Source organism: Arachis duranensis, chromosome 8 (assembly GCF_000817695.3).
Source record: "Arachis duranensis cultivar V14167 chromosome 8, aradu.V14167.gnm2.J7QH, whole genome shotgun sequence".
NCBI lineage: Eukaryota > Viridiplantae > Streptophyta > Magnoliopsida > Fabales > Fabaceae > Arachis > Arachis duranensis.
The window spans coordinates 8,336,360-8,352,453 of NC_029779.3; the positions used below are offsets into that span (position 1 = coordinate 8,336,360).

The window sequence follows — 16,094 nt, forward strand, 5'->3', positions numbered from 1 at the left end:
CAAAAAAAAAAAAGAAAGCCAATATTATATCAGCTAATTAATTTTTATTTTAAAGTTTAAAGCCTCAACCTTAAATTATAGACTTTAAATTTTAAATTATAAATATTAAAAATTGGTTTCCAATATTTATTGGGAGAAGAATCCATTGCATATATTGTATTATAACTTGGAATATTACTAATTATAATCTCATCAAAAAGGTTATCAAAGCCATAGCACAATGACAATTCAATTGCCTGTGAGACTGTGAGTAAACCACACACCCAGGTCCGTTCATCAATAGAATCAATCCGTTCCCCCTCCCCAAATAGTGTGTAAGAGTTGTGTAATTAAAAATAAAAATAAAAAATCATAATCGAGACACATTACATGTAACATGTATCTGTCATTATTATGTACCTTATATGCAATTTCAAAGTCTATGGTATACAAATTACATGACGAATATACGATTAATTATGATTTTGTGTGGACCAGTGACACAAATTGATTAACACATCAAACTACTGTATGGCTAATGAGACATGACAAATATTTAATTTGTGTAAGGGAAGCGAGAGGCATATACATAGTAATAATAGTAATAATAATAATAATAATACATTATTAATGGATTTTATACAACATAACGACGAAGATAATCCAATCGAGCTGGGTGCTTGAGCTTCATGAGAGCCTTGACTTCATGCTTTCTTACCATTTCCCTAGAAATGTTCAAGTTCCCAGCTATTTCCCCCAATGTTCTATCTCCCTTACCATCCAGTCCAAATCTTTGTCTTATCACCAAGCTCTCCTTTGGCTTCAGGGAATCAAGCTATACACATTGAAAGAAGCGACCATTAGATTTACATGTATCATTAGATGGAGTCTATCATTATAGTAACTACAGTGGTTATACAATTTTGATACTACTTAAAAGTGTTACTAAAATTAAGGTGATACTTTTTATTTTATTTTTTAAATTTAAAATATTTTAAAATTTAAAAAACATTAATTTTAACAAATAATAATGGTCACTATAACTAAACTAATAAGAACTGTTATGTACTTAGATGGTATGATAGGGTGTGGAAATTAATGACTTTTGATTATAATGGCAGCATAGTTGAATGTTAGTGATAATACATAGAATTAATCTCCTAAAAACTATTAGAATTATTCATCTCTAAAAATTAACTAAAAAAATAAAGATTGTTTTAAATTTATATATTATCTAGAGGAATTTAGATTATCTAAAACAAGGAGATTGATAAAACAATAAAATAAAAAATTAATCATAATTGAATTTATAACTTTCATTATACCTAAATCTTAGGAGCTGATTGGTTTGAGCATTTTTATTTTCATTTTCGATGAAAATAAAAATAAGACATGTAAATATAATTGATTAAACATTTTAAAAATATTTTCAACAAAAACATTTTTGAAAAACAGAACAAAGTTAAAACGCTATTTTCGTATTTGCAGTCTTTTTAGTTTTAACTTTGGAAAACATTTTTAAGCCAAAACATGGTGTTTTTTATTTTGGGATAGCTTTAATTACTCTGTTAGTCCCTATAGTTTTATAAAATTTTTAATTAAGTTCTTATACTTTTTTTTCTTATAATTGAGTTATTGCATCAAAAAAATTTTTAATTAGGTCCTTAACTTTTTTTTTTCTTTTATTTGAATTCCTACACTATATTATTTTTTTTAGTTAGGTCTCTATAAAATTAAATCAATTACTGTCAAAAGAAACTTAATTAAAAAAAAAATTGATGAAGAGATCTAATTAAAAAAATATATATATAAACTAATTAAAAATTTTACAAAACTACATGACCAATAAAATAATTAAACATTTGGAATAAAGGCTTAAATCTTTCCTACTAGTTTTTATGTTTTTTTTGTCACGCCACATTCACCCAATGTTCTTTTCCATCTTCTGCTCCTTTCACTGTATGTTTTGTTATTAAGATATTCATTATTTACCTCCAATTTAATTTTTTATTTTAGGCTTAATTTTTGTATTGTTGAGTATATAGACAAGATAATTAAAAAAATAGAGCTCCAACTAGAATTAAGACACGTATTGATTGAGTTTTTTTATTTTATTCAGTACTGAATACGTACTCTTCGAATTAACATGTATTTGTTAAATTTTTTAATTTTGACCTTTATTTTTTCGTTTAAAAAAATAATTTGTTATAAAAACAATTTTTTAAATCGACAATCAGTTATGAAACTATTAATAATTAAAAAAAATACATAAAAATTTAAAAATATTGACAAGAAAGTTGGCTTTCTGTTTTAAAATTTTTTAACTTTAATGTTTATTTATTTATTATTTTATTAATAAATTATTTGTTAAAAAATTATTTACATCAAAATAACTAAAATCATAATTTAATAAAAATATAGTTTTGTAATTTTAAACTATTAAAAATATATTTTAAAAATAAACCAACCAAATATATCTTTATTATTTTTGATACTTAAAAATGAATCTTCTTTTCAGTATTAATAATGTTTTTTAAAATGACTAACTCCTTGCTTTATTCGTTAAGAGATGTGAGGCGTGTTAACTAACTCAGAAAACAATTAAAAAGTTGGAAGAGTTTAAGTTGTTGGCACATACCACATCGTCAAGAGCAAGCCTTAGTAGAGCATGTTGCCTTCTATTATCACCGTTGACACCATCATCGTCAGTAATCCCATTTATAAACTCCTCTTGTGTGGTTGAATGCCGCGCATTCAAGGAAAGAATGGATTTTGATGCCTTCATTACATCATAGTATCGTTCTGGGGAGATTTGAGCTCTCTCCATTATTTCTTCATCTGTTGGCTGCTTCTGAAGCTCAAACTTCAACTCCAGTTTAGCTCTTTGGATATCTGCCCTAACCTGTTCAAAAACAAATTATCAGAGTTTACGCAATCAAGTTGATAAGAAGAAATTCAAGAATCACAAATTTAGCCTACATTATTGCTAATGAAAAATGATCTAGGTAACATACTGATTCAAGTCCAAAGGGAACACGTGTGAAGCTTGAGAGGGTCATTGAACGAATGATGGAATGTCTTATCCAAAACAATCCATAGGTGGATAGCCGGAATCTTCTGTTCGGCTCGAAACGATCAATTGATGTAATGAGACCTTTAACTCCTGCCTGACACAGATCTTGAAACCGTGGGCTATTGCCAAAATCCGAAAAATATTTGTTGATCACAAATAACACAAGCCGGAGGTTGTGCTGCAATAGATTCAACCAAGATTCTCAATATCCAAATCATATTATTAAACCATGCTGCAAAAGATTTGAAAAAAAAAGAAAAAACTTAAATTACCTTGATGAGCTTGTTTCTTGCAGCTCGGCCGACCTCTATAGTTTTCTTCACTTGAGAAACGTTCATATTTGTTGCGTCAGCTAATTCAGCCTCTGTAGGTTCTCTACCTAGCTCCTTCTGCAAATCCTCTTTCACTTGAAGAAGTGCCTGAAAATAACAATAATGCTTTTTAATGTAAATTCATCTAAGAAAAGGAAGACAATAACTTTGTTGACTAAACTACTTAATTACCTTCATAGGTTGCATCAACTTGAACAACCAAGTATGCTCTGAAGAAGGAAGAACCGGAGGTATTTTCATTTTCTTCCAGTCCAAACTAACAAGATCTGTAGATGCTGAATATTCCCTAACAAGTTCCTCAATCTTCTCACTGTTATCCTTAACATTTCTTTTCTTTAGAGTGGGAATGTTGTTTTTCAAAGCAATCCTCTTATCAAGACTTAGTCGTTTTGCCTTGGAATTTCTATTTCTAATCACCCTGGTCCTATCATTATTGTTTAACTCCCCTTCTTTATCAGCAATCTTCTTCCCCCGACGCAACACTCTCTTGGTCTTAGTATCTATATATTCTGCATTGTGAGTTTCGGATGCAGAGCTAAGTTTGTATATGTTTTCAAGTATGGCAGCAGCCTCGTTGTAGTCGACATCCAACAGCGCAGATTCCTCTGTAGAGATAGTTCTCCCTCGCTTGGGTGATTTGTTAGTCTTTCCCATCCGTTTCTTATTATTACTTTTCTCCATTTCAATGTGGATAGGAACTTTCTCTTTCGTCGCAATCAGTGCCGAATCATTGTGCTTATCTCCTTTAAATGCTACGATTAAAGGCCTCTTCAGGGTAGATCCATGAGTGCTAAACTTTGTATTTAATCCTAGTGGTGTCCTGGCAGCTGAGCTAGAAACAGTCACAACTCCCATATATACCACCACCGTGTTACAAAAGCTTTGTGAGAGAAAATGACAATTTTTCAACGCCCAGATTCTGCAACAACATAAGAGCAAAATGCACTACTATGAATTTTAAAGGAAAGAACATAAGAATCTCTTAATTAATCATCAATGTACTTTTATTATTAATTTAACAAGAATATTAAACAGAGAAGTTATTAATCAAACCAAAAGACTAAAAATTGATTAAAAAAACCAGAATCGTCACATGGTACATGCTATTTCTCACTCAAAAACACAATAATACTGCGTGCTTACAACATTCTAGAAGTAAAACAATTTTAATTACTTACCAGATAACAGATTTTTTATGTATTAAAAAATATTCATCGAACTCTTTTCAACTTTCATTTTCTTCTTATCTTTTGTATAGAGAGCATTTATATAAATTTTAATCTGTAGATTATTAGTAAATCTTCATAGGCTCATTTAGATTTTGTGTTCTTCTTACCTTTTGAGTACTGAGTACATTTATATGAATGGTATTTTATTCGTTCAAAGACAAACTACAATAAAGAATATGCAATTTTAAAATCTAGAATCATTTTTTTAGAGGTATTTTAGGAGTAATTCTGCAGCTTTTAGCAGTAATTCGAGCAGCTTATAATCTCTGGAACTCTTATCAAAGAATACGGTTAAGAACTACAAACGATGGTACAAAATGAAAGATTGATATCTATGTTTTTAGCCAAGTAAATTGAGATAATACTTTATGAACTAACCAGATTTCTTGCAGTCAAAATAATCTTAATGTCTTACTATTCTTTGAAATGAAATAGTCATTTCTATAACGATTGTTAATCAAACATATCTAAAAACTAAAAAATGATATAAATCAATGATCAAGTGTGTAACAGCAGTAGTATACCTTTGATGTGCAGGAAGTAGCAGAATCAAATCCAAAGTAGATTTTCTAAACCAGAGAAGATCACTCAGAACTTTGAGAACCTAAGAATGTGAGAGAGAAGAACCTATGGTTGTTGATGACTCTGTATTATAAAAGAAAATGCAAAATACGAGAATTATTACGTCCACAAATTTTGCTTCTCCAAAAATTAACATGAATTTGCTGAATTTGCTGGCAGAAAAAAGATGAAGAAGTGACAACGTGGCATTTTTGGAGTGGGAGATCAGATATTTCTGAAAATAATTGTGGATGACATTGTTTGGCACGTGGTTGGTTCTTAGCTTTGAAACTGAAAACTTTCGCTTGAGGTTCTGTCTTAAATACGTAGCACGTTAATAACCATGATAATGTGTTATACTATGTTTTATTAGGTTTTTTTATCATTAAATTTCATTTTTATATATACAGATCTATACTATATCATGTAAAAAATATAATTTAAGGATTAAAAATTTATATCAAAATAAAATTATTTTATTATTTAAAAATATTAAATTTGATTTTTTATTATAAATATTTTAGAATTATTTTTAAAAATTTATATAATGCAATTACACATTATAAAATGTAAAAACGGATAAATATTTCATTATATTTGAGTTTGTGACGGAATAATATTGAGTTATAAATGAATTAGAAATTAAGAGCGCATGTTTTTTTAATGGAGATCATAATTTTGGAAAAATAGAGTAGGCCGAGAGATAAAAAAATGTGTTTCTAGAATTTAATTTCATGTACCTTGGATTATTGGCATTTCCGATCCTATCTTTAAAGAAGATGTGTTAGTTATTGTAATATGATATAAATTATAAAAAAATTAATTATTTTTTAAATAATATAATGAAATTTTTAAATATTTAAGTAATTAATGAATATTAATATGTCTAATTGAAAAATTAAATTTATTTAATTTTTAATACCAAAATAATTATATGTCATGTATATTATGTATCAAAATTGAAGAATTTATATGTTAATTCAATGTATAATTCTTAAAAACAAGTATTTTAAAGCACTCTAAGGTACTCAACCGAGAAAAATTTTAAAAATTTTGATGTAATAAATTAATTGAGAGCTATAATTTTATTTTTTTATAAAAAAAATTGATATGTAAATCTTTAAAAGAAAAAATACTTTTGTTATTCTACCTAATCTAATAAATCATGGAGATCTAGTTAGTAAGGAATATAATTATTATACTTGGGATTGTAAGTGAAGACAGTTTATTAATTATTCAAGATCCTTCATAACCCATAGATGTTGGTGATCTATCTGTTGCAAATTTTTGGTAACCCACGGCAACAATTGTTTGAACTTTCAATATCCAACTCATAAAAGTTGAATGGTTAGACATGCGCATTATTGAAAGAGAAAAAGGAAATCAAGGTTTAAATTTTAATTATAAATTTTTAATATTAAATTTTATATTTTAAATTAGTTTTATTTTATTTGATTTTTAAATATTTTAGTTAAGTTATAAATGTCTTAATTATTTTTAGTTTTATTTTGTTTATATTTAATTTTAAATAATAAATATCAATTACAATATTAATTGAAGAATATTGACTCTACCTATTTTCTTTTAAGAAAAATACGATAGCTTGAATGTTTTTCTATTAATATAGACATGTTGATCCAATAAGAGCATTTATCTATGACCTCAGACTAAAATGACTTTGTGATCGAGGTCTTAACACAGTGGCAGTTTGTTTTTCTCTAAACAACCACATCCAAATTCAAAACTTGGTTGATAACTTATTTGAGCCAAAAGAAAAGAGAAACTGGAGTAAAAACTCAAAATGACCTTTAAAAAAGATGTTGCTTCACCACAAACTTCGAAGATTGACCTCACTCAACCAACTTATTTTTAGCCAAAATTTGTGGAACAAGTTATATTGTTTTTGTTTTTTTATCAACAATTATTATTCATAGCTTTTGCATTATAATAAACTGAACCTGTAATTAGAAAAATATAGGTCACTCCAGCAGCAAGACAACACAAGTTGCCCCCTAAGAGCAAAGTCACTCCAACTCCAAATTCAGAAAGTGTTAACCCTATGCAAAGAGCAAGTTTAGATACAACTTTAAAGTTGGCAGAATTTATGAAATTTGTTCCTACACCAAGATTCAAACCTCCAAAAAAGAAGAATTGATGGATGATTTCTTTTTTTAGAAAATGATTGTAGTCTTTATATTATCATGTGATTATGCTTATTTTAAACATCATGTTTGGTGACATATGGTTAGTCAATTGTTACTAAATGTAATGACTTAATATTTACAGAGGCAAATTGTATATTTCAGTTTATCAATGTTGTTCTTGCTATTTTTTTAAAGTTTGTTTTTATAAAAGGAAGTGGTAAAAAATGCAATATATTAGGGGTGGCAAAGCGGGCCGGTCCATCCTAATTCGTCCCGCCTTGCCCCGCTAACTAAAATGGATTTAAAATATTAGTTTTATAGTGGATTGGTGGGCTGGCGGATTAGCCCGCTTGATTTTTTTAAAATAAAATTTATTAAAACTAATAAAAAAATAATAAAAAATCAAATATAAATAAAAAATAGTCAAATTATAATATATTTTTTATTATTTTTTCAATTTTTAACCTCAATGAAATTGTTTAAAATAATATTTGTCAATAGAACCTCTTTATTTTAAAAAATAAGTCACATAATTTGAACATATATACAAAATTGTGAAATAAAATAAATAAAGTTAATAACTAAAAGAAGAATAAAAATAAAAAATAAAAAAATATTTGAAAATTATATAATTATTAATTTTGTAACAGTAATTACTCTTTTATTTAATAATAAAATAAAATAAAATAAAAGTCTTTGGCCTAGCGCGCTGACTCATCCCACCCGCCAAAACCCGCAAATTTGGTGGTGTGGGTTTAGCGAATTTTTTTTATTTGGCGGGTTCCAAATTCTAGTCCAACCCGCCTTTTTAGCGAGTTCAACGGGTCGGTCCGACGGATTCGACCCGTTTTACCACTCCTACAATATACAATATTAATAGTATGATTTTATATTTACTTTTTTGTGAAAAGACAAATTAACAACAGAATACATTGACAAAATTTCATTTTACATTTTTTTGGGAAATTACATAAGTAACCAATCATCAATCACCATTTAGCCACACTTAGGCCATACACAACACTCATAGATACCAGCAAACAAATAAACATACTCAAAATACTAATCCATATTTTTAAAATCCTAAGATCAACTTCTAGTTTGTTATTCCTCCAAGCTAAACTCATGTTCCACTGGTCTACATTCTTTTCACAAGCAAATCTCCCAAATGTACTGCCATCTGTCCTGAAAAGTCTTAATGATTGATTTTTTTTTCCAATCCACACATGACACATGTAACAACTTGGCGGCCAGGGATGCCAAGTTTATGAAATGACAGAAACAACCCCCATGAAGGGTTTGACCTGGTTTTGAGCGCATGATACAGGCGCAAATTAGTCAGTAACTATTGCACATTCCACACGCCCCTACATGCAAAGGGGGGTTGTTGGGTCTAGAAGGCCCACAACAATCTAAACCCTGTATTATACGGCCCGTATAATTTGCGGCTTTCCAAACCTTTTGTTTTTCTAGGTTGCTTCCTCACAGTTCCTACGTACCATACATTTAATTTATACACAAGACTTCTTAAGATTGTGAAAAAAAGAAAAAGAAAAAATTTTCATGCATGCCAACTGATACTTATATGTGGTTTTAGTTCCTTTTTTCATGGACAGGGGATTGTGTTTCCACTCCTGGGACATTGTTGCCAATTATAAACAAATCTGACTTGGTCTAGTTCTAGATTATTCTTTTAGGTAGGAGTCTAATTCAGATTGGTTCCTTGAATTTGAATCGTTCAAAGGGGATGGACGGTGTTACGTACTTAATGCATTAATATGTACTGCTATACTAGTATACTATATTATAAAATTTGACCACGAGTACTTATAAGCTAAAGTCACGTTTTATGATTTTACTTAATTAATTTCTAGAAATAACTTTAATTTTTATTCAAACATTTAGACTCCTCAGTCAGAAAAAAAAAAGGAACACATTTAGAATCCTTAAGATAAATAAATAATAATCAGCTGATTATAAGTGAATAGAGGATTGAGTGCAACTGTGCAAGGGAAAAGTGACTAGTCTTGCATGGCATAATATATATGCTTCATCTAATAATATAATTATGAAAGTGATTTTCACCTTATCAATTTTTCTTTTTTATTTTAGAAAAATTTAACCTTATTTTTTCATATTAATTATACGGCAAAGATCATTCGTCAGAAGCTTCATGTTTGACCAATGTAGTCATCCGAATAAGGTGAGACAATGGAGCAATTTAATAAGGTGATTAAGACTTGGATTATGTTTCAGATTCATATTATTGTGCAGAATCTTGTGTAACCAATAATACTAGCTAGCTAGACATTAGACAATAGAGCTAAGCAAATACCTAGCCAAGAATTAATTAAACTTCTGTTCGTAGTAGGAGTGGAGATCACGAACAGGAGAAATTAAAAGTTAGAGATTTTAATTTTAGTGAGTGCAAAACCAGATTAAAAGACAATTTATAAGACACTTCGATATTTAAATTAGTAATATATTTTGATAATATGATTTTATTCGGAGTTTATTTGTCGAGTTCTCTTTCCTTTTATTATTGTTTTATGAAATTATCGTTTTTCCTACATTGACTGTCTTTATGTCGTGCTCTTAATGCCATGTTTTGGCGATTTCATAACTTAATTGCGTAATCATTGCGTTGTATCTAATGTTATCTCATAACATCAGATTCTCATTATTTCATTATGCCATTATTTGTCTAGAACAGTGCCCCAATTCGGGCTCATGACTTTAATGACTTCGTTGAGAGTATCTGAATTTGTGAAATTAGACTTGGGAAATGTCTTCTAATTGAAATTCTGAAGGGTTCGTAAAAAAAGCTGAACAATTTACTTTAGCTCTCTTGACACGGTTATAATTCCTTTCGTTTTACGAACCGTCAAGCCATTAATCAAAGTTATTTTAATTTCTAATTTAATAATCTTTACTTTAATTTTACTTACCCAAAAAAATTTCTTCTTCTCTCTTAAAGGGATTCTCCTTCTTTTACTTTTCTTCTTCCTCTTTCTATTTTGCCATTTCAAAAGTAAGATACTAGCTTCCTACAAGTATTTCCAGAATACTTTTCCTGCATTTCAAATTTTAGCAAACAAAATTTTGGTAAGGATTCTTTGTCTCTTTTTCTTTTCCTTTTTCGATCACCTTGTTAACGTGCATTTCTTACTTAGTGCTTTGCATGTAACTTTTCTTTTACCATTTTGTACATTTCTTATGTGATTTTAGTCGCTGTTTTATGCACTTTTCACAATTCTAGTATTTATATTTGCTATTTTCTGAATTTTTTAACCAAGTCTCAAGTGTTGTGACCACAAGTCCTTCAATTCCTGTGGCAGCAATACTAAGACCTACAACAACAGCTCCAGTGGCACACTAAATCAGGTCAAGTCTTGTAACCAGAAAAACTCCATTTAAACCTTCAATCAAAGTTCTATCCATAATCTACCAAAAAGTTCAACATAATTCATCAAAGATGAGGTCTAAAAAAAAGATATTCAAACCACCAGCTCCACTTTGCTCTTGTCTACTCCCACCTCTAATTCAACTGGGACCACCACAGTCTCAAGTTCAAAGTGCTTCACACCTACATCAACTTACGGTTGGCCCACATCCACCTTAACTTCAAGTCATCCCAGGATTAAGTACAACAGCTACCAAGGAGACATTGGAAGCGGCAAGTACTGCCACAATAAGATTGTTCAAATTTATCCTTAATCTATCCTCCATCAATCCAAAAAAGTGAAGAAGTACGTGATTTTGGCCATCCCATTATGTCTTGTAATAACTTTTAGGAAATTTAAAATGTGCATTTTAATTAGTAGACTTATTTTTGCATATTTGCATATTAAGATCTATATTATGTGTTTGAGGCTTACTTTTGTGATGTTAAGCTTCATAAAATTATGCATTTCAGGAGACTTGTTCTTTTTGGGAAGCTTTCATTTATGAAGTTTAGGATACTTTGCCTATGACAAACTTGTTTATGTTATTAAACATCAACTTTTGAAGTTTATGTATGTAATTTTTAAGTCTATTTTTTCAATGTTTCAATGTTTTTTTAGATATTGACAACATAATTTGAATATCATACTGATATTATAGTTTGAATTGCATTTAAATTACAGGATACATAATAGTCTAAATGGCATATTTCAATACACAACAAAAATCTAGAACAACCTATTTTCTTTTTTGATTTCTGTTTCTCAAGCATTACGTACATAAAAAACAACATAAACAACACATAAAATTATCCTAATACACCAAGCTAATGAATTTTTCTTCTTCTCTAAAGCAATAATCTTCTCCTCCAAAACAACCATCCTATGATCCAAACATCTAGTTTCTCTTTCTCTTCAACAACTTTAACATCTTTTTCACCCAAGTGCATTTTATCAGAGATACAACCATTGCTTTCAATTCTAGCAAGATGCTCATTGACTCAAACAAAAAATTTGCAATGCGGTTGCTTTTCCTGTCAAAATTTCCAAAATTATCTACTATCTAAAACCATTTCAAATCAAACCAAAACAATTTTTTTTAACTTACCTTATAGAATGCGTAACCCAAGAAGATTCTGTTAGGGTTGCTAATGATTCTCGACAAATATTATTGCACAAACTCCACAGAAGCACCTCGGGATAACGCCGTCGTTTAGGTCTCCAGCATGCACAACACATGGAACTGAGTTTGAGGCTGAATTTTCTTATCTTACTCTATTTACTCTTCTTCTTGAGGTTGATGATGCTCCATTGGTGGCCATTGTTGATGTAGCTAGAACTTCTCACCACTAGCCTACACGAACAAATGCAATCAATTTAATGATTAGGGCTGCCACTCGGAACCATGTAGTTTTGAGGGAGAGAAACTTATTTGTCCAATTTTAAAAACCATTCTTCCACTTATATGCCACTTGTGCACCTGTAACGCCAGGTCATTAGAACGGAAGTCACGTCAGACTTTTTCATTAGATCTGGTGGAGCCATTTGAACGAATGGATTAATATGTCCAACTTTAAAAGAGGTAAGGGGTTTAAAAGTATTTTTAAATGGTCAAAGATAAAAATATTCGCAGGACAAAAAGTCAGTGACCTATTTATCTTTTTTTTTAATTTTAGTTAAAAAAAATAAAAAAATTTAATTAAATTTAATTACAAAGATAATTTATTCACCTAATATTTTTTTTACTATGTCCTATTTTTATACTGTTTGTTCACCGTATATTCAACCTTAGTTCTTATCATTGTTAATTATGTTGGATTGCGTAGATGCTAAAAATTAAAAAATATTAAATATAAATTGAAATGTAATAAACTAATAATTAAGAATTTTCTTTAGACAGAGGTATATTATTATTAGGAATGGAAAGTTAAGTATCTAGATTCCTAAGTAATAAGAAAGGATAATGCTAAGATGAAGAAGAAAGTTGGGAAAAAAAGTGATGAAGATTGTTTGTTTTAGAATAATAAAAAAAAAAGAATATTATAAACATAAATGTACATAATGCATATTCTCTTTAAAAGTTTAGTTATTATCTTTATTTTTTACATAAATACATAATAATTAATTTAATGATTAATTTTTAATATATATTTAATATTTTTGAATTGATTTATATGTAGTTAGGTTTTTTATTAGTGTCTTACCAAAAATAGCAAGAAAAAAACCCTAATTATGGAAGGTAAGAGTGACGGGTGTAGACGTGGCAGGATGACGTGGCATGAGAAGCTGGTAGGGTTCGAAACGTAAAATGCAAGCAGCAAGAGTAGCACAGTAGTGGCCCTAGACTCTCCTAGTAACGACGCGGAACATTGTTTGAAGATTCCTAGTCTCCTCGGTGCATAAACTTTGACCTTCTTTTCTTCATATTTTTAAACCTCCACAACTACATTATAATACTCTTGTAACTTATTTATTTGTTGTTTTAAGTTTTAACTGCGGATGGGAGACTTAAGATAAGAGTAATGATTTGATGCAAGAAAAAGAAATGAATGATATATGATATGAGGGGTCAACGAGAAATAAAATAAGGGTGTTAATATGTGCGTAGAAGTGGTCATATCCTTGTGCCATTCTATGACCAAAGACTAGTCCGAGCAAAGAAAATCTCTCTCACTCGTCTCTTTTTCTTTCTTTTTCTCTTGGTCAAATTAAACTTTCTTCATTTCCATTACCTATTTTCTCTGTTTTCCCACACTTTATTTTTCTCCTATATACATATATCATCTCCATGCTCATTGTTGTTACTTAAAAACGAAGAGCCATTTATTCTGTGGCATAATAATAATAATGGAGAAGATGATGATGATGGGATTGGGAGAAACGAAGAAGTTGAGAGAGGAGCTAGTACAAGGTTTGGAACTGGCGAGACAGCTCCAAATCCATCTTCACGTGGCTTCCACTCCCCATGAAACCCGTGACTTGTTGATCCAAAACATTATCTCTGCTTTTGAAAACGCCCTCCACATCCTCAAATGGACACCGCCACCCGCCGCCGCCGTGGACCCCTCAATCTCACCTGCAATCAGAATGTCCCAAGAGTCTCCACCTTTGAGCGCCGGCAGTGAAGACTCCGATAGAGATTTAAGGGATCACGATCCCAATGCTTCCAAAAAAAGGTACAAAAATTATACTAACAGTAGCATTTAACAAATTACACGTGGCATGCGTGAATAACATGATGCAAGTTAGTTTTCCAGGAAGAGTTTGCCAAGATGGACAAAACAGATTCGAGTTGGTCCGGGAATGGGAGTGGAAGGGCCTCTTGACGATGGATACAGTTGGAGAAAATACGGCCAGAAAGACATTCTTGGAGCCACCTATCCAAGGTATAGTAAATTAAACTCCACTGTAACATTTTTTATATACCACTATTTTATTCTATTTTATAATCTTAGTAAATTTAGAATTAAATATTTTATAAAGTTTGTGTACATACGTGTATGCAGAGGGTACTATAGGTGCACACACAGAAATGTTCAAGGATGCTTGGCAACAAAGCAAGTGCAAAGATCCGATGAAGACCCCAACATGTTCGAAATCACATACCGAGGATCACACACATGCACCATGGCTTCATCATCATCCAACAGTGCTTCACTTCCTGCACCCACAACTAGTCCAAGGAACACAAACAATAATGTTCTGCAAAGCCTTGACCAACAACCACCTATGATGAATGAATTACTCTTGAACCTCAGAGCAGGGTTGAGGGTCCAAACAGAGAATCTGGATAACTGTTCTTCCTTCAACTTCCCTAGTAATTCAAACCATGTTTTCTCATCACAAACACCACCACCACAACCTCAACCTATGCTTGGTGATAATAATTTTCCTTCCTATATGTCCCCTGCTACTTCTGGGATAAGCCAATTCTCAATGACTTCTGGGAATCAGATCAATGATATGATCTCTGCTTCAAATTCAAACTCACCAACCGTTGGATTAGACTTTTCCTTTGACCAATTTGATTTGGACGGTCATAACAACTTCACATTCGGTAACCCACAATTTTTTCCTTAGTTTAAGTTTTTAGAAGAAATGATTTTGACTATTCACAATTCTGAGAAGTAGTGAATAAAAATTAAGAAATTAAAATAATAGAGTTGTATTTTAATTTCTTTCTTTTATCTGCTATGAAGTTGCAGACTTTTCTGGCTTCTAGGAAGGAAAAACTTTGTATTTTCATGTATTTGTTTTTAAGAATCTTTAACTACTTGTACCTTAGGAATATAATGTGAAATATAATTCTAATATTATTTTGTTCTAAGGTAACTTTTCGTTTCTTCTCATAGGCAACTCAAGGTACAACTTAGTTATTTTGTATTTTAAAGATATTTTTTAACATAATAATAATTAAAAAATTTGAATAAATTTAATGTATTGAAAGTATAAAAAAATTATTTTTAATAAAATCATTTTTATAGTATTTTTAAAATATATCTTTAGAATACATATAAAATTTTTTATCTTTTTTAAATGTACTTTTATCCTTTTTTTTAATTTTGACTTCGACTTTGGATAGAAGAATTTTAGCTTTACTAGAAAAAAGACAATAATGCATTAGTATTTCTTTCCAAATTTTGTCAATTTAGTGTTTTGATGTTCTTAATTAAGGTTTCAAGAAAGAATCAGCCTAATTTTTTTATGATTCGTAAAACGGTTTCGCTACGTTACCAACAGCATTTCTGCCAACATCTGCCAACTCTTATGTATAACTATGTTTAATGGATGTGTCTTCGTGGATGTGTCTAATAAAAATGTATTTTTTATGGCTGTGTTTAATAGAAGTGTCTTTATAGATATATTTTCTGGATGTGTCTCTTTATATATGTGTTTAAAATATAATAATTAATTATTGTTGGCAATAAATTGACAGATAATATGTTGGTACCCTATACTTTTCCTTCGTAAAAATGTATGAAATTTGTGCTACTTAATTATGCTGATAAATAAGGAAGAGGGGATTATATGATAAATTTTGTGAATAAAATGTTACTATTATTTTAAAAATAAATAAACAAATGAATAATTATTACTATCATAGACCTTTAACTGAAAGTTTGTCGTTGAACTGGTCTCATTTAACTTATTTCAAAAGGAAATCAATCTTTATTATCGGTCAATTAATTAAGTCCCCAAACTGTTCCTTTTCCACCATGAATGGGGGTTGACCATGAATGGAATTAAGGCTCAATATTGCTAACAAGTTCAATGATATATGGGCTTCAAATTTGATGTGTTGTTCTGAACTATACCACTCATGAAATCCAATA

The 16,094-nt window shown here is 30.0% G+C and overlaps 2 protein-coding genes across 2 annotated transcripts; one reads left to right on the forward strand and one right to left on the reverse strand.

The window, feature by feature from the left end:
* Window positions 1-372: 372 nt before the first annotated feature.
* On the reverse strand, window positions 373-5,294 carry LOC107460627 (RNA polymerase sigma factor sigE, chloroplastic/mitochondrial). Its single transcript, XM_016079018.3, has 6 exons — window positions 5,138-5,294; window positions 3,556-4,303; window positions 3,325-3,471; window positions 2,994-3,230; window positions 2,618-2,881; window positions 373-814 (listed from the first exon to the last, which is right to left on the reverse strand). The coding sequence occupies exons 2-6, from the start codon at window positions 4,237-4,239 to the stop codon at window positions 617-619; spliced, it is 1,530 nt and encodes a 509-aa protein (XP_015934504.1). The 5' UTR covers window positions 4,240-4,303; window positions 5,138-5,294; the 3' UTR covers window positions 373-616.
* An 8,285-nt stretch (window positions 5,295-13,579) lies between these two features.
* LOC107460572 (probable WRKY transcription factor 53) lies at window positions 13,580-14,852 on the forward strand. Its single transcript, XM_016078941.3, has 3 exons — window positions 13,580-13,937; window positions 14,019-14,147; window positions 14,268-14,852. Exons 1-3 carry the CDS (start codon window positions 13,609-13,611, stop codon window positions 14,839-14,841), a joined length of 1,032 nt encoding a protein of 343 aa, XP_015934427.1. The 5' UTR covers window positions 13,580-13,608; the 3' UTR covers window positions 14,842-14,852.
* Window positions 14,853-16,094: the final 1,242 nt, after the last annotated feature.

Coding starts and splice junctions, on each gene's coding strand:
- LOC107460572 (XM_016078941.3), top strand. CDS start 13,609: ATGGAGAAGATGATGATGATGGGATTGGGAGAAACGAAGAAGTTGAGA. Junction 13,938..14,018: donor CCCAATGCTTCCAAAAAAAG/GTACAAAAATTA, acceptor TTAGTTTTCCAG/GAAGAGTTTGCCAAGATGGA. Junction 14,148..14,267: donor CTTGGAGCCACCTATCCAAG/GTATAGTAAATT, acceptor ACGTGTATGCAG/AGGGTACTATAGGTGCACAC.
- LOC107460627 (XM_016079018.3), bottom strand. CDS start 4,239: ATGGGAGTTGTGACTGTTTCTAGCTCAGCTGCCAGGACACCACTAGGA. Junction 3,231..3,324: donor CAAGAAACAAGCTCATCAAG/GTAATTTAAGTT, acceptor AATCTATTGCAG/CACAACCTCCGGCTTGTGTT. Junction 815..2,617: donor GGCTTGCTCTTGACGATGTG/GTATGTGCCAAC, acceptor CAATGTGTATAG/CTTGATTCCCTGAAGCCAAA.